This window comes from Alexandromys fortis, unplaced genomic scaffold (genome assembly GCF_014885135.2).
Source record: "Alexandromys fortis isolate MF-2015 unplaced genomic scaffold, M_Fortis_MF-2015_v1.1 scaffold_151, whole genome shotgun sequence".
NCBI lineage: Eukaryota > Metazoa > Chordata > Mammalia > Rodentia > Cricetidae > Alexandromys > Alexandromys fortis.
The window spans coordinates 3,998,634-4,021,175 of record NW_026068043.1 but is presented as its reverse complement, the minus strand read 5'-3'; the positions used below and the strand labels follow the sequence as shown (position 1 = coordinate 4,021,175).

General features: G+C 46.5%; 1 protein-coding gene and 1 long non-coding RNA gene across 2 annotated transcripts in view; one reads left to right on the top strand and one right to left on the bottom strand.

The window, feature by feature from the left end:
* LOC126516017 (uncharacterized) overlaps positions 1 to 16,626 on the top strand; it is a 64,986-nt gene extending 48,360 nt beyond the window's left edge. Inside the window, exon 3 of the long non-coding RNA XR_007595987.1 lies at positions 16,400 to 16,626. This is a non-coding gene — a long non-coding RNA (uncharacterized lncRNA). The remainder of the gene's footprint in view (positions 1 to 16,399) is intronic.
* Galnt17 (polypeptide N-acetylgalactosaminyltransferase 17) overlaps positions 1 to 22,542 on the bottom strand; it is a 419,016-nt gene that overhangs the window by 16,111 nt on the left and 380,363 nt on the right. The window contains exons 7-9 of the mRNA XM_050166139.1: positions 11,346 to 11,531; positions 5,456 to 5,593; positions 1,884 to 1,979 (exon numbers count right to left, since the gene is read on the bottom strand). Coding sequence (XP_050022096.1) covers positions 1,884 to 1,979; positions 5,456 to 5,593; positions 11,346 to 11,531 — 420 coding nt within the window. The remainder of the gene's footprint in view (positions 1 to 1,883; positions 1,980 to 5,455; positions 5,594 to 11,345; positions 11,532 to 22,542) is intronic.

Here is a 22,542-nt window from a genome sequence, read left to right as displayed (position 1 = left end):
AAGATCCTGACTTTCCCAGCTGCTAGTATTACAGGCGTGCACCACCATGTCTGGGTCTACTTAGGCCCTCTTTAAAGTATTTTTCAATTAAAATTGTATCATTTAGGGTGCATTGTATCTAATAAGGACTTTGAGCATGCTAGATAAATGATCTACCACCAAACAGTCTTTTCTCTGTGTGCAGTTTGTGTGCATGTGAGGGTGTGTGTGCATGTGTGTGAGGTCAGAGTTCACCATTGGGCTTTTTTCCTCTAGCATTTTCTACCTTGTCTTTTGAGATAGGGTTTCTTTAAACCTGAAACTCAATGATTGGCCAGACTGGCTTTCCAGAAAGCCCCCAGGGACCTTCGCTTTAGCTCTCTAGCTCTTACATGGTTTCTTGTCAGGGTTTGGCCACAGCTGTGAGAAAAGTAACTAATACGTCAACTTAGCACTGACTCTCAGTCTTCAGGAAGGGGGCATGAACGCTTTCCCAGTTTGTAACTTGCCTTTTGTGACGGCTGACTGACAGAACATTTAGTCTGTCTGTGAAAGCCAAGTCTAATGGTGTTTGGGTATATATTTCCTCCCTGTTCTTAGGGAAGTTCTGGCAAGTCCTTAGAGGTAGCATGCATGCGCGTGTGCGTGCGCGCGCGCACACACACACACACACATACACACACACACACACACACACACACATGTTCTTTCTCTGCTTACTCATGCCAAGTTATCAAGGGAGATTTATTTCTTCCGCCTCTTCATTTTGTCCCCTTTCAAGCTGCCTTAAGCGTCCTCGGACAGCCTGAGAACGCTTCTTTCTTGGTGAGGGCTCTGCCCTTGTACTAATATTTACCCAGCAAAGTAGGGAAGGACTTTCAGGGTGGGCATGGCAGCTGGCTTCTCAAAAGGGTCTCTGTGGGGCTGAAGAGCTGGTTTAGTAGACAAGAGTGTTTGCTACTCTTGCAGAGAACCCAGGTTCAGTTCCAAGCACTCTTGTTGTGCAACTAAGAACTGCCCTTAACTCCAAGTTCAAGGGCGCTGATGCCCTCTCCTGGCCTCCCTGGGCATTGCATACTAAAAAACACACAGACACACAGACACACACACACACAAACACACACATATTTTTAAAGGGCCTCCAGAGAAACCCTGTCTTGAAAAACAAACAAAAATAATTAAGAAGGGTCCTTGTTGTTTCTTCATGGTTGTAGGTAGGCAATTTTGATTTGAATGACACAATATGGTACGTCTCTCTCTGTTAGCAAATGACTCTAAAGTTTATCATAGTTTTCTTTTCCATCTGTAACATACACATTGACACATCTACCCCCTGGACATGTGTCTGGATGTGACTAGATACGCAGTTACTCTTTCCACTGCCATTACAGAGCGCTTGACAAGAGCAGCTGAAGGAAGGGAAGGAAAAATGGAAGGGTTTACTGTGGCTCGAAGTTTGAGGGTGCAGCCCATCATGATGGTGAGGGCACAGTGGCAGGAGCCTGCGGCAGCTGGTCATGTCGCATCCACAGTCAGGAAGGGGAGGCAGACGGATGCTGGTACTCAGCTCACTTTCTCCAGTTTATTCATCCTGGGACCCCTCACTCGTGGAATGGTGCTGTCCACATTCCGTGTGTGCCTTTCAAACCCAACTACCCTGTTCTAGAACTTCCCTCACAGACACACCCCGAGGACCGTCTCTTGGGTGATTCCCAATCCTGCCAGGCTGATAATCAATATTAACCCTCATAGTAAACTACCTTCTTTAATGACACAACCAGAGAAACATCTAAGTTCTTAAAAAAAAAAATCACAGGATTTGGAACAATGGGTAAGAGATGCTTCCGAAGTCCCATGAGCCTGGGGTTGTTGATTTTACTTCCTGGTCAGACATGTGGTCCTACCTGTGGTCCCCAGCCATGGCATGGGTACAGGATTGCTGTGTGGTTCTCCAGTGGCCCCTGATCCAGGCAGACATCCTTGGCCTTATTGTTACGGAGCTGCAGGAGGAGATGAAATGTACCCATCAGAAACCATCTAGGAGAGATGCATCTCCCCAGCCACCGCCATGATGTCCCTTGGCTGTGATTTCATGATAGAGCAGCCATGCACAGTCCTTCCATGTAAGGATTGGTGCTTGAATCTGTGAGCCAATAAGTCCCACAGCCATGCAGTGGGTGTCTTGGGTGTGAGCCCTGTGTCTGGGTCCTGGAAAGCCTGACCTCCACCCCTGACCCTCTGCCATCTCCCACATCAAGGGACATGTCAGGGGACTGGAGCAATAGCTTAGTGGTTAGGAGCATTAACCACTCTTAATGAGGGCCTGAGTTCGGTTCCCAGAACCCAAGTCTGATGGCTCACAACCACTTGTAACTCCAGTCCAGGGTACCTGCTGCCCTCTTCTGGTCTCCACAGGCACTGCACTCACAAGCACATACCCACTCCCACACAAACACATAAGCACATAAATAATAATCTTTTTTAAGGAGGCGGGGGGGGGGGCTGGAGAAATGATCCGTCAGTTAAGAGCACTTGTAAGTCTTGGAGAGGACTCAGCTTTGACTCTCAGCACCCATACAACAGATAACAACTATCTATAACTCCAGTTCCAGAGGATCTACAGTGCCCTCTTCTGGTCTCTGCAGGCACTGCATGCACATGGTGCACAGGCACACATGCAGAGAAACACCCATATAAAATAAAAATACATATATCTTTAATAAGAAGACATCAGAGAACTCTGCATGTGCTGTTCATGAATGTGCAGGTGCACATGTATGTGCACATGCCTGTGGACACCAGAGGACTATATCAGGTGATGTTTATTGAAACCAGGTTTCTAACTACCTGGAGCTTGCCACTTAAACTAGACCATTGAGCTCCAGGGATTTTCCTGTCTCAGCCTCCCCAGTGCTGCAAGGATTAAAAGTACGCACCACCATGCCCTATGTTTGATCTTGTTTGTTTACATGAGTTCTGGGGATCGAACTCAGGCAATCACTTCACCAAATGAACCATCTCCCTAGCCTCTCTAACCCCAACTTTTCATTGTCAATCTTGGATTTTTAAAAAAAAATATTTTCCTTCTAATTATGAAGTTATCACAAGAATATTGTGAAAATGGTATCTATGAAAAAACTGCTCGGGCTTTGGAGTGATGGCTCTGCATTTGAGAGCACACACCACTCTTTCAAGGGACCTGGGTGTGCTTCCCAGCAACCACATCAGGTAGCTAACAACAGTTCCAGGGCACCCATATCTGATTCTCTCTGGCTCTGAGGGCACCTGCACACATTTACCTGCGTGTATGCAAATAGATAAAATAATATAAATAAATCTTTAAAAACAAAACACTCAAATCCCCACCCAAACAGTTTATAGGTCTGCCATGGGCAACAGCTGTGGCTGTGTCTCTCTGCAGTTTGTCCCGTGACAACAGCTCAGGGTCACAGTGTGATGGGCCGGTTTAAACATCCTCTTTTTCCTCTTCAATGTCATGGACTTACCCTCTGAAACTATAAGCAAGCCCCCAATGAAATGATCTCTCTTCTTTTTCCTCTTTCTCTTGTTTGCTTTATTTTTTTGTTTGTTTGTTTTTCAAGTCAGGGTTTCCTGTGTAGCTCTGGCTATCCTGAAACTCAATCTGTAGACCAGGGTGGCCTCGAACTCAAAAGTCCACCTGCCTCTGTTTTCTGAGTGCTGGCATTACAGGCGTGTGCCGCCATTGCCTGGCAAATGCTTTCCTTTCTAAGTTGTCTTGTTCATGGTGTCTCCTTACAGCAATGGGAAAAGTAACTAAGACAGCTGGTCAATTTTTCTTCAGGGGATTTTTTTGTTATTTAAATCAATTATTTTATTTAAATTGAATTGTAGGGTTCGCTCACTACATACTACATAAATTACTGTTCATTTGTAAGATTTGTGATGTATAAATTTCCAGCTTGGCAGAACATTTCCACATTTGGAGTGTGGGTTATATTTCTTTATGAACTCAGATCAATTATCTGTTTTCTCTGTTGTTCCTCCTACAGCTTTCACTCTTAGAGAGCCCATCTCCGTTTGGATATATCAGATTTATCTCCATGGCTATATGACTGTTTTCCTATCTTTATTTTTGGGGGAGGTTTTGAGACAGGATGTCCTGTAGCCTAGGTCAACCTTGACCTCACTATGCAGCTGGCAATAACCTCAAGCTGATTACAGTCGTGTGAGGCCGGTGTATGCAGCGCAGGGAATGGAACCCAGGGTTCCACATGTGTGGGGCCAGCGCTCCGCTGACTGTGCCACCTCCCCAGCCATGGCTTCTTTTACAAAGAGCTAAGCCGTTTACACAGCTAAGACAAATCCCTGCTCATTTTCTGGTGTCTCCTGCACACTTGATCTTCCTTCAAACCCTTTTCTTTCGGAGAAGGGAGGGGAATGTTAGCCTGCATTAACAATGACAGCCACATGTTATCTGTGGGTCTACAGACCCTACACCCCGGGGCTCAGCATTGTGCCTAGCACCCCCATTTCAGTCCATTCATTTTTATACACTAAGAAATGGAACCTGGGAGGAACCAGGTGACTGGCAACAACTTACTAGAACGAGAGTCTAGCCTTTAGCGCAAAAGACATGTTTTTGTCTTTGTTGAGTTTGTCTAGGATGGGACAGTCTTGTGTGGCTAGTGCTAGCCTCAAATTCACTATGTAGCTGAGGACGGCTTTGAACTCTTGATTCTCAGCTTCTACTCCTAAATGCTGGTATTAAAGGCATGTGTTAACATGCCCAACTGTTTCAGAATGTTAAATGCCTCAAAACAGAAAATCTGAGAATTCCGTCTTTCCTTTTCCTTCCTTCCTTCCTTCCTTCCTTCCTTCCTTCCTTCCTTCCTTCCTTCCTTCCTTCCTTCCTTCCTTCCTTCCTTTTCTTCTCTTTATCACTACTTGGCCGCAGCCCACAATAGTGAGGAATAGAGCCTCTAGTTTCACCCCAGCCTCCCCCTCTCTCTTTTGAGATAGGGTCATGTTAAATAATCTAAACTGGCCTAAAGCTCAATATATAACCCATGCCCATGGCAATCTTGCCTCAGTGTCCTTAATTGCTAGGATTATAGGTATGTAGATCACACCCAGCTTCCAGCCTCTCTCTCTCTCTCTCTCTCTCTCTCTCTCTCTCTCTCTCTCTCTCTCTCTCTCGTGTGTGTGTCTGTCGCTGGAGATTTAACCCAGGGAATCAAGCAGAGCATGCTAAACCAGTGCCCTACCACTGAGCCATATCCTCTGCTCCCTGGCTCTTGCTGTGTCCAGCTTCCTGCTCAGTGTCTCTACTTACATGGCCCAGAAGCCCTCAGTGTCCAAACATCTCAAAACCTTCATCTCTTGGGCAGAGAAGACAGCCACAGACCCATCCCTGCCTGAGCCTTGGACCTCCAGGCATCACCGAGGGGAGGAAGGGAGGAAGGCTCTGCTGTCCCTCGAGTGTGGTCCACCTTACCTCCCCATAAGCAATAGTATTATTGTATCTCCTCATTTCCGGGTAGACGTGGTCCAAGTACCACTGGAAATTCTTACACTTCAGACTCTTCCTTAATGCTTTTCTTTCTGAGACGTCACCTATATCGATTCCTGGATTCTGCAAGCAGAGAGACAAAGGGCATTAGTAGCATGGAACCCAAGCCAGGGGCTTGTGCGAACAGAGTTACTTTTAGAGAGAGAATCTAGGAGATTTGGAGCGGAGCCTGTACTGGTTTTGTTTTTTTCTTTTTTGAGGAGTGTTATAGCTTTATTTCTATTGCTGTGATAAAACACCCTGACCAAAAGCAGCTTGGGCAAGGAAGGGTTTATCTGGCTTATAACTCCAGGCTATCATTCTTTATTTGGGGGAAAGTCAAGGCAGGGACTCAGCAGCCAGTCACATCCACAGAGCAAAGAAAACAATGCAGCCCTGCTGCCTCAGCTAGCCTTCTTACACAGTCCATGGTCCAGTCTAGGAAATGGCGTGACCCACTTCCAGGGTGGGTCTTCTACCTCTATTAAAAATCAAGACATGCCCCCCCCGACATACCTGTAAGCAAACCCGATCTAGACAATCCCCCCATTAAGACTCTCTTCCCAGATTGTCTCAAGCTGACATTAAAAACCAACTGTTGCATATGGTCCTGTGTAGTAGCTCAGGCTAGCCTAGAGCTTGCTATATAGCTAAGGATGACTTCGAACTCCTGATCCACCTGTCTTCACCTCTGAAGTGCTGAGATTACAAGTGTGCACCACCACACCTGGTTTATGTGGCATAAAGGAAAGAACCCAGGGCTTTGTGTGTTCTAGCACACACCTGACTGACTGAGCTACATCCCCTGCCCAGGGCCCAGTAGTGCTCAGAAGGCTGGCCTCAGCAGATGTACCGTGTCTCTTAAACCTAAGCTGGAGATTATATACCTGCCCCGTGGAGCACATGTAGGAAGACTGGACAGACATCTCTAGACAGGTCTCTGTCTTTATCACCCCTAGGGTTAAGGACCCCAGGACACAAAGGATAGCAACAACCTCCCCTCTGGGATTCTTCTATTTCACAGGCCCTCGGTGATTATCCAAGACAATTATTGCAGGAATTGTTTTTGGGTGACAAGAAAACAAATGTGTCTAGGCTCCTTCGTCTTTCCCTTGCTCGTGACGTCCCTCTTTGTGGGCACTCTGCGAAGCTCATTATATGCAGGGGAGAAAATAATTTTCCGTGTGATGATGTTCTGATGAATAATTCACTCTGCTTTTATTGAAATGAACCTGTAATGGGTTGCTGGATGGTGACAGGGGAAATAAAGTATCTGAAATATGAGCCTCGGTCTCAGCCCCAAGACGACTGTGAGTCAAAGGACACCGGCCAGGCTGGGAAGGGAAGTCAGGTGGGATTTGGGGGCACTGAGAACAGCTAAGTAGTTACTCTGTCAAGATTTCCTCAGTCCTCAGATAAGGATTTTAAGTGGGTGTGGATGCATGTAGATGTCTGTGTGTAGGGGTGTGTTTGTCTGTGAATGTATTTAAGTATTTGTGTATTTTTGTGTGTGTATAGATGCTGGTGTGTTTATATTGTGTAGGGTATATTTATGTTGTTGTGTGTGTGTGTGTGTGTGTCTGTGTGTGTGGTTTGTGTGCCTATACATCATATGCAGGGCCAACAGCAGAACACTGGTTGTCTTTCTCTATCATTCTCAACCTCATCTTTCTCTTCTTGTGTTGACACATAATCTCTCTGAAGCTGAAGCCCACTGGCCAAAATACTCCAAGATCTGCCTGTCTCCTCCCCTCAATGCTGGAATTCCAGGCATGAGTGGCTATGGCTGGCTCTACATAGATGCTGGGGATTTGAACTCAGGTCCTCATGAGTGGCTATGGCTGGCTCTACATAGATGCTGGGGATTTGAACTCAGGTCCTCATTCTGCCACAGTAAAAGTGCTATTTTTACCCATGGAACAATCTCTAGAAAAATTCTTTAAATATCAGACTTATGAATACTTCAAGGCAAGCCTGAAAACAATATGTAGCTCTTTGCTTGAATATACTTGCCATGATTAATTTATTAGTCTGATTGTTTGAGTCATAACCTCATAATATATAGCCCATGCTAGCCTTGACCTCATAACCCTCCCTGATTCATCTCCTCTAGTGTTGGCAATACAGGTTAGTGCCAACATACTTAGCAGAAAATGGCCCCTTTTTCTTCTTCTCTTCTCCTCCTCCTCCTTCTTTCCCTCCGTCTCCTCCTCTTTTCAAATACAGGATCTCAAGTAGTCTAAGCTAGTTTCAAACTGGCTGTGCGTCAAGGTCAATGAATGACCTTGAACTCCTGATCCTGGTGCCTCCATTTCTCCAGTGTAGGGATTATACACTTGGCTGAAATTAGTTATTTGTTAAAAGCATGGCAAGATAACATTCATAATTACGGCCTAGTGATCTGGAACCAGCCAACCAACTGTTCTTCCATGTTGTTTGACTTCACTTACCTATGATCAATCACAGTCCAAAGATTCCAAATGGAAAATTCCAGAAGCAAACAATTTATAAATTTGAAGTAAATTTCATCAAAGGATTTTGTTCTGATCATGCTATCTTGTTATTAGACATTGCTGTTGGTCTCTTATTATGTAAGTTTATAAATAGAAGTTGGTCATAGTCTGTATGTCAGGGAGGAGGGACAGCATCTACAGTGTGCATGTGCTTCGTCTGACCCAGGGCTTAGGCTGGGAGTGTGGCACAGGCCTGTCATCCCAGGATCGGGAAGCTGAGAGAAGAGCGTCACAATTTGAGACTAGCCTGGGCTGTTCAGTGAGATCTTGTCAAAGCACAGAAAGAGGTGGGGGGAGGGGAAGAAGGTAGATATGGAAGGGAGGAGAAGGAAGTGTGGGAAAGAGGAGAAAGAAAGGTAGGGAGGGAAGGAGGAAGGAAGAAGAGAATGCCTTAGGACCAGATATGTTTTTATTTCAGTTCAGATTTAGGATTTTTTAGTTCCCAACCATCCAGGACTCATTTCATAAAGAGACTGCCTCAATGCTACCCCCAAAAGAAGATTTAGAAATTTTTTTTCTGGACCACAGAATAATTTGTATAACTTTTATTGGCTGAACATCCTTCAAGTGAAAACCACAAATCCCAAATTCTCCCAAGTCTGTTATTTTGAACACGGTGTTCATGAGGTATTCACCGGGGTGCTCAGTCCTGTCTATGAGTTCTAGTCTTTAAAACGTCCTTCCAAGCACCCCAGGGCCAAGCGGGGATTGTAGGACATGGCACTGGGCAAGAGTGACCAGAACTCGGCTCTTGCGACTTGAAGAGTGACAGGTAACGTTGACTGTCAGGTTAACAGGATCTAGAATGGCACTTCTAGGCATGTCTATGAGGGGGTCTCTAGACTGGGTCCACTTGAGGAAGGAAGACCCACCCTGAACGTGGATAGCTTCATCCCATGGGCTGGAGTTCCATAATGAATACCAAGGAGACAGTGAGCTGAGCACCGGCATCCATCTCTCTCTGCTTCCCGACTGTGGATGCCATGTGACCAGCTGCCACAGGCTCCTGACACCATGCCTTCCCCACCATGATGGACTAGACCCTTACATTTTTGAGTCACAGTAAACATTCTTAAGTAGGTGTGGTGGTGCCCACCTTTAATCCCAGCACTCAGGGGCAGAGGCAGGTGTGTCACTGTGAGTTTGAGGCCAGCCTGGTCTACAAAGTGAGTTCTAAGACAGCTGGGAGCTACCCAGAGAAATCCTGCCTTGAAAAAAAACATACAAAACATTGACAAGATCTTTCCATAAGTTGCTTTTGTTGGGTGTTTTATTCTAGAAAAGGAATAGTAACTCGTAAGACAGATAAAACTTATCATTCTAGAGTTTTCTCTAGAAAACATAAATACCCTAACACTGGCTCTCCAGGGGTATGAGTTCACTCCCTTGCCTGATAATTTGAGTAAATATTCTCATATTCCTTATTTAAGAAAATTTACTCCTAGTTAATGTGTATGTATGTATGTGAGAATATGTACATGCATGCAATGCCCCTGGTGGCCAGAAGAGGGCAACAGATCCCCTGGAGCTGGAATAACAGGTGATTAAGAGCTACCTGAAATGGGCACTGGGAACTGGACTCTGGTCTTATACAAGGGCTGCAGCACTCTTAACCACTGAGCCATCTCTCGGACCCTGAGCTCCCATTCTTGCTCCTGAGCTTTGTGTAAGATCTTAAACAAGTGCCACGAGCCTCCCAAATTACCAAGTCTCTTGTCTGTAAAATGGGCAGAACAGCGCATTTACAGACTGTTTAAGACAGCCTAAGCATCTTTCTGTGCTCCATTTGTTTGCCACTGGGGCCCAGGGGGGTGAGTATGAACAACTGAACAATTAACGTTCTACAGATGTAGAAAGTCTAGGTGGATCTCTTCATTGTCGTGAGGTTAAACGAGCTGTTGTAAATAAGAAATTTATCAAGCATTTGGGATGGACTAAGGGCTCATCAAAGGTTACCCAACATTACATAACAGGAATATGTGAAAGCTTGGGCTGGCAAGATGGCTCTGTGAGTAGAAGGGCTTTCTGCCAAGCTTGATGACCCCTGGTCCACCTCAGGACTGGCCTGGTGGAAGGAGAGAGCCCTCTTGCACAAGCTGTTCTCTGACCTCCAGACGATGCCCACTGTCGCATCCTTTCCCCTACGTAGACTAAATAAGGGTAAGTTAAACATGTGTAAAGGCACAACACGTTCAGTGACGATGCAGTGCAAAAGGAGGGGGGAGCAACTCTTCAGGATGGAGTTCAACACCTGTAATGTGAGGCGGGATGGGGCTACAGTGTCGGTTTAGCTACATGGGAGGCTGAGGTGGGAAGGTCAAAAGTTCAAGATTAGCCTAGCCTGGTGAGGGATTCAAGGCCAACCTGAGCAATTTAGTGGGACCCTGTCTCAAAATGAAAAAAACAGTGGTTGGAGGTATGGCTCAGAGGTAGAGCATCTCTCTAGAATTCCCCAGGACCAGGGGCTGAGGTCATGGCTCAGTGGTAGAGCCCCTCTATAGAACTCCCCAGGGAGTTGCCTGGGATGTAGGTCAGTGGTAGAGCTCCTGCCTAGAATCCTCCAGTGAGGGGCTGGGGTGCAGCTCAGTGGTAGAGCCCCTGCCTAGAACCCCCCCAGTGAGGGGCTGGGGTGTGGCTCAGTGGTAGAGCCCCCGCCTAGAATCCCCCAGTGAGGGCCTGGGGTGTGGCTCAGTGGTAGAGCACCTGCCTAGAATCCCCCAGGGAGGGGCTGAAGGGTGCTTTCCTAGCATACAGAAGCCCCGAGGTTCAACCATGGGTACTTGGGGGGGGGGCTGTAACAATGATACAATTTATACGGGTTTATCTTTCACTCAAACCTTGTACACATTCAACTGTACTCTTGCTCTGTTGCCGCCTAATGAAACGGGGAAGGAAGACCTGGCAACATCTCATTTTACTGTTACTCTCTGAGAAGTGGTCAGTGAAGATTTCATCCATCAAGAGGCAGAGGTGGGATTCAGATGCAGGTGGGTACAGCAATGGGGTTCCTGTTGGGAGTCTGTAGTAGCCAGAGATTTTCCTGGAGCCACAGGCAGAATGTATGAGAGAGGTAAGGTTGGAAGCAAGAGTCACAGCTTTCAGTAAGGGCTTGTCGCTGGCAGATTTGGATTAACACGGCAACAAGACCTTTGTAAGTGGATTAATGCCTTCCTATGGCTGCCCTGGTGCTAAGAGGATCTAACACACAGGCGTCTGTTAGCCTTGGCAATGGAAGAACTGTTGGCTTATTTAAGGGGATCTATGGTCTGCCTGAGTGCCAAGCTTATTTTGCTAGGTTGACAGGGAAAGGCGCCTGCTCCTACCTCTAGAGGCAGATTCCACGCTATGTACACATGAGACTTGTAGTCGTCCATCCAGACCTCGGCTACCCGGAGCGCGTTCCTCTTGGTGTAGAAGCCGATGTTGCTGTTGTAGGGTTTCTTCTTCCGCTCGATGTGAGCCACCCGCGAGCATGGGAGGACCTCCATGCTGCCGCCACAGAGCCACACCTGTAAGCAAGAGACTTGATCAGTGCAGCAGAGGCTATCCCAGAGCGATTGAACACATTTAGCATAGGTCCTAGTTTCCTCTCGATGGCTGTGATAAAACAGTCTGACCAAGCAACTGGGTGCATCTGGCTTACACTTCCAGGTCACAGCCTATCACTGAGAGAAGTCAGGACAGGAACTTTAGTAAGAACTTGAAAGCAGGGCTGGAGAGATGGCTCAGTGGTTAAGAGCACTGACCGCTTTTCCAGAGGACCCAGGTTCAATTCCCAGCACCCCACATGGCAGCTCAGAACTGTCTGAAGATCCAGTTTCAGGGGATCCGACACCTTCACACAATGCACATAAAATAAAGTTATAAAAACCATAAAAAATATTTTTAAAAAAAACTTGAAAGTAGGAAACTCGAATACTGCTTATTGGTGCACTCACAGGGTCAAGCTTAGATAGCTTTCTTATATAACCCAGGACCACCTGCCTAGGGAATGGTGCCACCCACAGTGGACTGGACCCTCCTACATTAACAATCCCCCACCGCCACAGACAGACCCATAGGCCAGTCTCATCTAGGCAATTACTCAGTTGATGCTTCTACTCTCACATGACTCTTAGCTGCAGCAAGTTGACAGTCAAAGCTCACTATGACATTTAATACAACTGTCAGTTTGAATGGATCTAGAGTCATCTAGAAGACAAACCCATGGGCATGGCTGTAAGGGAGTTTCTAGACTGGGTTAACTGAGGAAGAGAGGCTTAACCTTGAACTTGGGTGACACCATTGCATGGGCTGGGGTCCTGGGTTGGATAAAAAGGAGAATGTGGCCAAGCACCATGTTCAGGAACATGACCAGCTGCCTCATGTTCCTGCCGCCATGCCTTTCCACCACTATGGACTGAATCCCTGACCTGTGACTCACAATAAACCCTCCCTTCTTCAAGTTGATTCTTGTCAGGTACTTGGCGACAGCGATGAAAAAGTAAGCAATACATTTCAATATGTCTGGCTTGTCCAATTTCTCCTTTGGCTACTTTGTTGTTGTTATTATTAGCTCAGGCCTTTGGGAGAACTTGGCTGTGATTCCTCTGATGTCATCTCTCTCATTATCTCCCTTTTTTCTTTGTGGTGTGTGTGTGTGTGTGTGTGTGTGTGTGTGTGTGTTTCTCTTCTGGCTTCTGTGGGCACCTGCACAAAAGTGGTATTCACTCATAAGTGAATACATAAATAAAAACAGTAAAAATATATCTTTTTAAGAAATTAATAAATGTAAGGGCTGAGGCTAGTTGTTGAGTTGGGAAAGTACTTGCCATGCAAGAATGAATCCCCGAGTTCAGCCCTGGGAGATAGCCAGGTCTGACAGCTTGTACCTGCAATCCCAGCTATGGGGAGGTGGAGGCAGGAGGAGCCCCTGTGTTCACTGGCCAGCCAGCCCAGCCTCCTTGGTAAGCTCCAGCCAATGAGAGACTCTGTCTCACAAAAGAGGTGACAACATCTGGTGGACACCCCAAGGTTGTCTTCTGGCCTCCACACCCATAGGCACATACATGAACATAAACACAAGCACACACACAAAATTAAACTTATAAAGAATATCACGCTCAGTTCTTAAGGAAAGGTGAGTGTGTGTGTGTGTGGGGGGGGGGTTCATTCATTTCCTGGAACTAAGTAATAGTGAAGGACTTCAGGTTGTAATGAACACCTCATCTCTTGGAGGGTGAGGGACAGAACCTGGGGCCCTGTGAAAGCTAGGTGAGTGTTCTAGCACTGAGCCCCATGCCCAGCCTATGTGACATTCTTGATGTTTGTGAGACACACAGGATGTCACCGACTTTACAACAGTCTACTGAGACTTTGGGAACAGTGTGGAGCTCACCCCACCTTCTTCTCCAGGATCCCCATTCACACACTAGCCCTAAAGATGTTGACACACACAGGGCTTTCTCCTCCTTCCCTTAAGGGTGTGCACTTCTGACATCTGAGGACCGTCTCTCCCAAATGTCGTCTGTGTCCATGATAAGGTCACTCTGAAATCCATCTAAATTCATCTCTACGGATCAAAGCAACAGTGAGCGGGGCCTAGCGGTACACTTTTGCCTTCCTAGATACTTGGGAGATGGAGGCAGAGAGGTCACAGAGAGTTCCAAGTACTGTTTGGGCAACTTAATGAGACTTCCTCAAAGGAAAATGTAAGAGGGCTGGGGTGTATTTCAGTAGTAGAACACCTGCCTACAATCCCCTCAGTGCTGGGGCGGGGCTTGGCGGTAAAGCGGCTGTGTCAGCTGCACCAGGTCCTGGGTCGTGGACAAAACAACAACACACACTAATAACAATAACAATAGAAAGTAACGTCGACGGATCTCTCGATGCAAAACTCATGAACAGATAATCCCATTGGGTCATCTAAGTCTAGGTAAATTTTAGCCTTCTATGTTTTGATAAAATATGACTAAAAACCAACTAGGTGTCTGGCTAAGAAAATTGTTTGTTTTGTTTGTCCTTTCTTCTTCGGGACTCCTTGGGAACACTTGCCCATCCCAGTCCCTGCCACTGGTAATGACCCCCAGTATTTTGTGTCTCCCCGGGACCCATTTAAACACATCTTCTCTTCCACACCTAGACGGGTGCACCGTACCTTTCCTCCTACGTTCCTTTTTACAAAAATTCAATTTCAATCTGGGGCTTTATTTATTACAGTTTCTCAGAAACAGGATTTACAAATGCAAATCTTGAGACATATCTCAATTTAAGTACCGCAGCGGCGAGAACCCCTAAACATCTAGATTCTACTGCCGGTTGGGTCGATGCAAGTCATTTCTCTTCGTGCAGGCTGAGGAATTAAAATGAACCTTGGTAAGTGACACGAGATTCCGAGGAGGAAAGAAAGGCATTATTGAAAGCAGCCAGATTCATTGAGCAGAGACCAGGGACTGAAAGGGTTTCTTTTTCTTTTTTTATTGTTGTTGCTTTTGTATTTAAAAGACAAGCTATATGAGAGAGAGGAGAATCATACTGGCCTGAACTTATTATCAGTTAAAAAAATCATTATGGATTTACCACCGAGTGGAATGGCATGCTATTGTCATACATGATCAGGCTCCTGTGTTAGATTTTAAAAAGTCCCATGTAATCTTTATGCGTGTTTAAGTCCTATTTGTTCCGCCTTCCTCTTCCCTCAAATCCCTTCATTTTTGTTCCATTCCCTCCTTCTTCTCCCACCTAAAATCCTGTTCCTGCTTCAAATCCCTTCCTCTCTTTGTGCTGTGGTGGAGGCCGGGGACAACAGCATCAAGATTATTAATATACCAAGGATTGAAAAGATGGCTCAGTAGCTGACGGCATTTACGTACAGGAGTTCCATTCCCTGCGACCCACAGGCCGCGGGAGAAAATTGACTCCACAAGTTGTCCACTGACCTCCGCACACACTGTGGGACTTGTGCACACATGCAGAGTAAATAAAAGATAATAAAACTTTAAGAGCAGCCCATGAAAGAAGCAGTTGGCATAGACTGGAATCTCTTCCCCACCTGGGCTACGCAGATCAGAGTGTCCGAGAAAAGCCCATGGGAGAGGCATCTTTGAAGGAAATGAGTCTTGCGTCTCCTGGACCAGCATGTTTAGGTGGATACCCTCTGCCCACCCTGCTAGACCACTCTCAGCTTTGGGAGTGCCATTCACTTTAAAAATTATTTTTTGCTTGTGTGTGTCCTTACACATGTCCCACAGTGCAGGTGGAGGTCAGAGGATGACTCGTGGGTGTTGATTTTCTCCTTCGAACATCTGAGTTCCGGAGACTGTTTGTTCTCAGGGCATTAGGCTTGTTAGCAAGTGTCCTTACAAGCAGATGTATCTCACTGGCCTGGATCCCTTTTCTTAATAAACCACCTCTATTTCTACTTTTAACTGTGTATCTCTAGTACATTTTTTTTTCATTCTGGACACAAAAACCTAAAAACATCATTAGATATTCCTCAGAACTCGAATCCACACTGTGATGCTTAATAATTGCCATCTTCATAGGATCCAGAATTGTGAGAGATATGCCTCCTGGCATGCTTGAAACATCATTTAGCTCAGTGGTTTTCAACCTGTGGGTTGTGACTCTTTCGGGGGTTGAATGACCCTTTCAGAGGGGCCGCATATCAGATACCCTGTATATCAGATATTTACTTTATGTTTTATAACAGTAGCAAAATTGCAGTTATGAAGCAGCAATGAAAATAATTTTATGGTGTGTGTGGTATGTGTGGGGGGTCACCGCAACATGAGGAACTGTGTTAAGGGGTTGCAGCATTAGGAAGTTTGAGAACCAGTGCTCTACATTAATGTTAGCTCTGAGATTGTCTGTGAGGGATGGTCCTGATTGGCTCAGCTGATGTGTGGAAGGTGCATCTTGAACATGGGCCAGGGAACAATGGCAAAGAGAAAGAGAGCTGAACACACGCCTTCACTGCTTTCTTCTTCCTGACTTTGCCTGCCACGTGCCTTGTGGCTTTGACTTCGCCACCATGGTGGAATGTTTCTCTAAACGTAAGTCAAAAGACTTCCTTTGACTGCTTTTATCATGATATTTTGAAAAATAAACTTTAATATTTATGTGTGTCTATGTGCTTGGGCAGAGGCGAGCGGATGGTATCAGATTGCCTGGATCTAGAGTTACAGTTGGTCGTGAGCCACCTAACATGGGTTCGGGAAACAAACTCAGGTCCTCCGAAAGAGAAGTACATGCTCTCAGCCGCTGAGCCACCGCTCCAGCCCTTGTCCCAGTATTTTTATCACAGCCGCACAAGGGTAACTAGGGCGTCCATCCAAGCAGACCCTCCTCCCTTCCCCTACAGCGACATGAAGCATTTTATTGCTCTTTGTGTTCCCAGAACCTGATGGTAAACTTACAACAATTTGCCTTCGGTCATTGAACCCAACACCATAGACACGTTTATGAGGGCCAGCGTTCTGTGTGAAATGCTGCCAGGGCTAGGAAGGTAAGAGAACCAGGAGCCCACTGACGGAGCCCACAACCTTCCCTGGTTCCTCAGGGCCGAATGCTACAGCAAATGTCGGGAAAGGGCTGCAAGCTGCCTTAACATCTTCACATGGAAGTCTCCGGAAGGCAGGTGGGTGATGACATTGTATTCACTTTCCTATCTACGCATATTATCCTCCCTTCTACCGCCATTTAGTGTGCGTTTTGCTGAGGATTAGAAAGCAGCTGTTGGAGTGTAATTATAGATAATCTGTGTTCAGCCACAGGAGAGCGAATTATAGTTAATTCCATCCTTCAACGCCAAAGGCCACAGCTTTGAGAGTGTATGCTGGGGCTTGGAAGCTGGTATTTACATATTTTTTTTTAAAAAACTGATCTCGTGTGTGTGTGTGTGTGTGTATGTGTGTGTGTGTGTGTATGTGGTGTACAGTGTCCACGGAGGCCAGTTGAGATAGACAGGACTCTTGGACTTGAAGTTATATTGGGCAGTTGTGAGCTGCCCCACACGGAAATTGAGAGCAGAACTTGGGTCCTCTAGTTGAGCATTTACAATCTTAATTACTGAGCCATCTCTCTGGTCCCCGTTTCCATAGAGATTTTAGACAGTGTGCGATGTTTAATTGCCACTGCCAACTTGGACAGTTGGAGGCACACCTCTGAGTGTGTCTGCAGGCATGTTTCCAGAGAGCCTTAACCGAGGAGGGAAGGCCTGCCCTGGATCAGGGTGACATCCTCTTATCTAGACTGGGGGTCCTGGACTGGCTAAAAAGACGAAAGTGAACAGAGCACCGGCGTCCATCTCTCTCTGCCTCCTGACGATGGAGGCCACATGACCAGTTGCCTCACGCTCCTGCTGCACGCCTTCCCCACCACAATGGACTACGTCCTCTCAAACCAAAGGCCACAGACCAGTACAGGTTCCCGCAAGACCTGGATTCTCAGAGCTGTTCTACGACCCCAGTCGCTGTGGGTCTAGCGGCTTTACGCCCCCTGCTGGTGAGGTCCATCAGTTGATGTCATAAAGTCTCCAGGACTCTAATGAACACAGCCCTCAACAGGGTGTTTCCCCCCTACCCTGAGCCAATGGTAGATTCCAGTCCCTTTATTTAGTAGAAACTTCACTCTGGGTCTCCGTTCTAGCCGTATTTCTGTTGCCATGAGAAAACGCTCTGCCAAAGCCGAGTAGGGAGAAAGGGTTTATTTCCACTTACAGTTCCCCAAGGTACAATCCGCTGCTTCCTGGAAGTCAAGGGAGGAACTCAAGCAGGCTCATCACATCCGCAGCCAAGAGCAAAGAGAGAAATGAACGCATGCTCACTCCATATCAGCTTGCTTTCATAACTCCTATGGTCCATGGCCTCCAAAGTGTGCAGTGGGGGTTAGAGAATTAACTCCTCGGAGGCTGGTGCCCACCCATAATGCGCTGCGTCCCCCTATGTTAACTAACAAGTCAAATCTCCCATACACACGCCCACATTCCAATCTAGAAAATCTTCCTAGATGATTCTGATTGTGTCAAGTCTACAGCTAAAACTAGCCAGCATAGGCCTCAGTGATGCCCTTCCGTCTATGAGCCAGTTTAGCAACATATGACAAGCTGTGTAAGAAGGATCGGATGCCTTCTACTAGTGATAGGCAGTGTCTGCTTCTGGCTAGTGACAGCAACCAAAGTGTGGGCATCACAGTCTCCTGGGCACCCCATTTGCAGCCTCCCCTTTTGCTGGCTTGGCCATAGGCTCTTCTTTTTCATCATTCACCATCGGTGGCTTCGGAGTCAACGTTGTAACTTCGAAGACTCCATCCCGTTCCCCACCACATGGTCAAACTCAGAAGCTACCCACTGAAGGGAGGAGAGCCACAGTGAGGAAAGAGCTGAGACCTTCTAATGATCACATGTTAGGTTCCCTGCCAACATCTACCATGAATTTGCTTTCTGGGCCTGCGTGGTGTGTGTATGTATGTCTTTAAGTGTAAATATGTGTGTATTTGCATGTATATATGTGTATGTGTGTGCATGTGGATGCCAGAGGTCTAATCGGGTGTCTCTCTTGATCACCCTCCACTTCATTGTTTTGAGACAGGGTTTCCACTGAAACCTCAATTCATTTATTTAGCTATACTGGTCGGTCAATGAGATTTAAAGATCTGTCGGCAGTCCTTACTCTGAACTGCAAGCTGTTGAAATTTGAGAAGCCCCCAGCTTTTGAAGGATTTAGTATCCAGAGGCGAACAGCCTCACTGAACTTTGAGTCATTTCGTTTGGTTTTCTCCTGGAAAGCAATCTGCTTCCCACTGTCCATGGAAGTGGATCCTGCCCTGGGATACTGCAAACTTCCCTGACCTCTCCCCTTCCATTCAGTTCTCAGCCCCGCTTGGGGACGAGTTTCACATTGAGAAATCTTTTGGAACAGGCAGCCTGTGGCAAGGCTGATGAAGGCAACATGGTCTTTTAAATGTTTAAACAGTTCTTTCTAGTGCTGTCTTGTTTTGGCTTGCCTAACACTGTGTCCTGTGTATTTCCTAGGACCGGGGATCCGAAATGTCATCTCTTGCGTACTGACAGCCGTTGCTGCTGCTGCCGCCGCCAAGGGCTGACAGTCTGGATCCCACAGTGTCTGAGAGGTGGACGGCACAGGTGTGCCATTCATTCATGGACAATGGAAGCCAGCATGATCAAAACGGCAAACTTTGCTCCTAGGCTCAAAGCGGATCCAGGGAGGATGCTGCATTAGTTTCTTTGGTGTAATACTTTTTATTTTTCCTTGTGTAAAAAGGCTGAATACGCTTGTTTGAGCTTAGGCAGTATTTTTTGTATTCAGATTTTTTTAAAAATTACATTTATTTATGTGTGTGCAGGCGTGTGAATATATGTGTATATTTGCACCACAGTACTCACGGGGAGGTCAGAAGACAACTTTCAAGAGTTGACCCTCTCCTTTGAACCCTTGGGATCAAATTCAAGTCCTTACTCAGGCTTGGTGGCCAATGTCTTTACTTGCTGAGCTATCAAGCCAGACCCTAAAATTTCGTTACATTCTGTAACACAGACTGGTCTCCAACTCATAGCAATCCTCCTGCCCCAACCTCTGAGTACTGAGACAGCAGGCCTGTTCCACCATGCTCAGCTCTGTTTACAAACCTTTGAGTTCAAATCTCAGGAGATTTTTTTTTCTGTCCTCACAAACATGATTTTTGGTATTGTTTTACAAGAGGTGGGAACAAGCCAAAGAGGCCCCTGATCTTCATCCAGCTGTGAAGTTCGCAGACGTTTTGATCTTTTTCTATCCTTTTTAAAAATTAATTTATTTAAAAAACTATCTTTTCTCATTTTACATACCAATCCCAGTTCCCACTCCCTCCCCTCCTGCTGCTCCCTCCACCTGCCTCCCCTCCCCACCCCACCACTCCACCTCCATCCACTCCTCAGAGAGGGTAAGGTTTCCCACGGGAAGGCAATAAAGTCTAGCACATTGCTTTGAGGCAGGACCAAGGCCCTCCCACTATATCTAGGCTGATCCTTTTCTATTCTTTACAGAGGGATTGTGATAAAGAATTGGCTTAATAACTTACGAACCGGGCTGGAGAGATGGTTCCGTGCTTAAGGAGTCAAGAGCATGTGCTGCTCTTGCCGGGGACGTGAGTTCTGTCCCCAGCACCCCCATCAGGCAACTCACGAAATGCCGGGCATTTGACACCCTCTATTGGCAGGCACTGTACGCATGTGCACATGAACATACAAACATAATTTAAAAATTAAATAATAATTGAAATACAAATTTGCATTGATGAATAACCAGCGGAATCCAAAGTCTCAACAATTCCGCCAGGAAGCACGAATCACGGTTTATCTTTCTGGCAGCTACTTCACCCTCCCCATCCTGCCTTTGTTTTCATACGTACCCTAATTTCCTAAATAGCATAGTTTCTCGGTTGTAAAGCGTGATTACCCTGACTCAGAGAAAATGGAGCCAGTGGTGCTGTGCGTGCGCAGACTGGGCTGCAGCCTTCGCACAGCCAACGTCCATTCCTCATCCTGTCAGATCTTGTCTCCTCTGATGAGACGCCAAGAAAATTGTTCCAGTGGGCGGACCCATAACAGAAATCTCCATGCGACAAGGAGGACCGATTCTTCAGGGTCGCCAGGGTTGGCTACTTCTAGCTAGCATTTTGATCCGTCCTGGGGTTAATGGGATTCCGTGTACGTGACAAGGATTTGATAACTTAATGCATGTCTTGCCGGCTGTTTTCAGCTATACTCCATGGTCACCAGGACCCATTGTGTGGCTGAGGGGACAGAGCGCTCAGCTTCACCTATGGGAGATGAACTGTGTCCGTACCCCCACCGAGTTGCCCTTTTGAACTTGCTCAGCGTGGGAGCCTCTGGAGGCAAAGTTGAGACACCAGTCCAAGAAGATGGGCATCTGTTTTTTTTTTTTTTTTTTTTTTCTGGGACAGCAGCAGGCACTGCAGAGGCATTCTGGGAGAAGATGGAGCTTTGCTAAATGGTGGGTTTTGCGGCGGGCAGGAGAGAGGAGAGCAAGACTCCACGGATGGGAGGGGCTCTCGGAAGTCTCATCTCACTGTCAGCTGACTCTTGGTGTTCCCACAGTGACTACAAATTCCCATCCCCATTACAGTGTGCTGGACATCCCTTGGCTTGGGGATCGACGAGCAAGCTCAGCAACCCTTGCTTTAAAGCCCAATGGCCTGAAGCGCACCATCCCTGGGACCCATCCGACAGAAGAGCGAACTGAATCCTGAAAACTGTCCTCTGACCGGAACATGTTTACCACAGCACACACACGTGCACATGCATGCACACACTGAAAGCAAAAATTTAAAAAAAAAAATCTTTTTTTTTTCTCTACATCTCTTTATTTTACTAGCAGTACTCGTTGTCTTTGGACTTAATTAAATTAATTAATAACTTTGTATGGGGGCATGTAGTGGTGTGTGTCATGGTGTCAGTATACACGTGTACACATGTGTGTGTTGGCCAGAAAACATCCTCAGGGGTCATTCCTCAGGTGTCTTCCAGTTTTCTTTCGAGACAGATCTCTCACTGTCCTGGACCTGGTCAGGTAGGCCACACTAGCCGGCTGGCAGGCTTCCAGGGATCTGCTTGTCTCTGCTTCCCATTGCACCATCGCTGGGATGACAAGCACGCCCTTGTCTTTACAAGGGGTCTGGGGCTTGAACCCAGGTCTTCACCCTTGCATGATAAGTGCTTTACCAACTAAGCTCACTGACTCAGCCTTCCTTTTAATCATCAGTGTATATTAACTGGACAGAGTAAGGTATTCTATTGTGATATAGACACACAATGTACTTGAATACTATGTACACCTTTTGCGATCTCTCCCCTCCCCTCCTTTCCCTATTCTCTCTCTACTTCTGTTCTAGTTAATGTTAACTGTCAATCTGAGATGGCCTGAAAACTATGAGATTGGCCTATGGACATTTCTTTGATTATTAAATGACGTAGGCGGGCCCAGCCCGTTGGGGGTGGCTCCATAGCACGCTGGGGATGGCACCATAGCCCGCTGGGGGTGGTACCATTCTCTGGGCAGGTGATCCTGGACAATATACGAGAGGAGGAACTTAGCTGTGAAGCACCAGCAAGCGAGGATGTGAACAGCTTCTCTCTGCTCTTGTCTGCGGGTGTGATATGGCTTGTTGTTTGGGTTCCTTCTTTGAGTTCCCCAAAGTGAGAGACTGCAATTTGAAACTGTAAGCCACAAAAACCCTTTCCCCGCTATGTATTTGTTACAACAGAGATAAAAGTAGACTACTATTGTAACTAACTGGGATGGTGCTATCTCACTGTGTTTTATTTAAATTTTTGTTTATTTAAGTATGGGTGTGTTGCATTATGCCTGCATTATGTCTGTCCGTACACATGGTCCACAAAGACCAGAAGAGGGTGTTGGATCTCCTGGAACTGGATTATAACTGGTGGTTATAAGTCTGTGTGTGTGTGTGTGTGTGTGTGTGTGTGTGTGTGTGTGTGTGTGCGCGCGCGCGCGCGCGAGC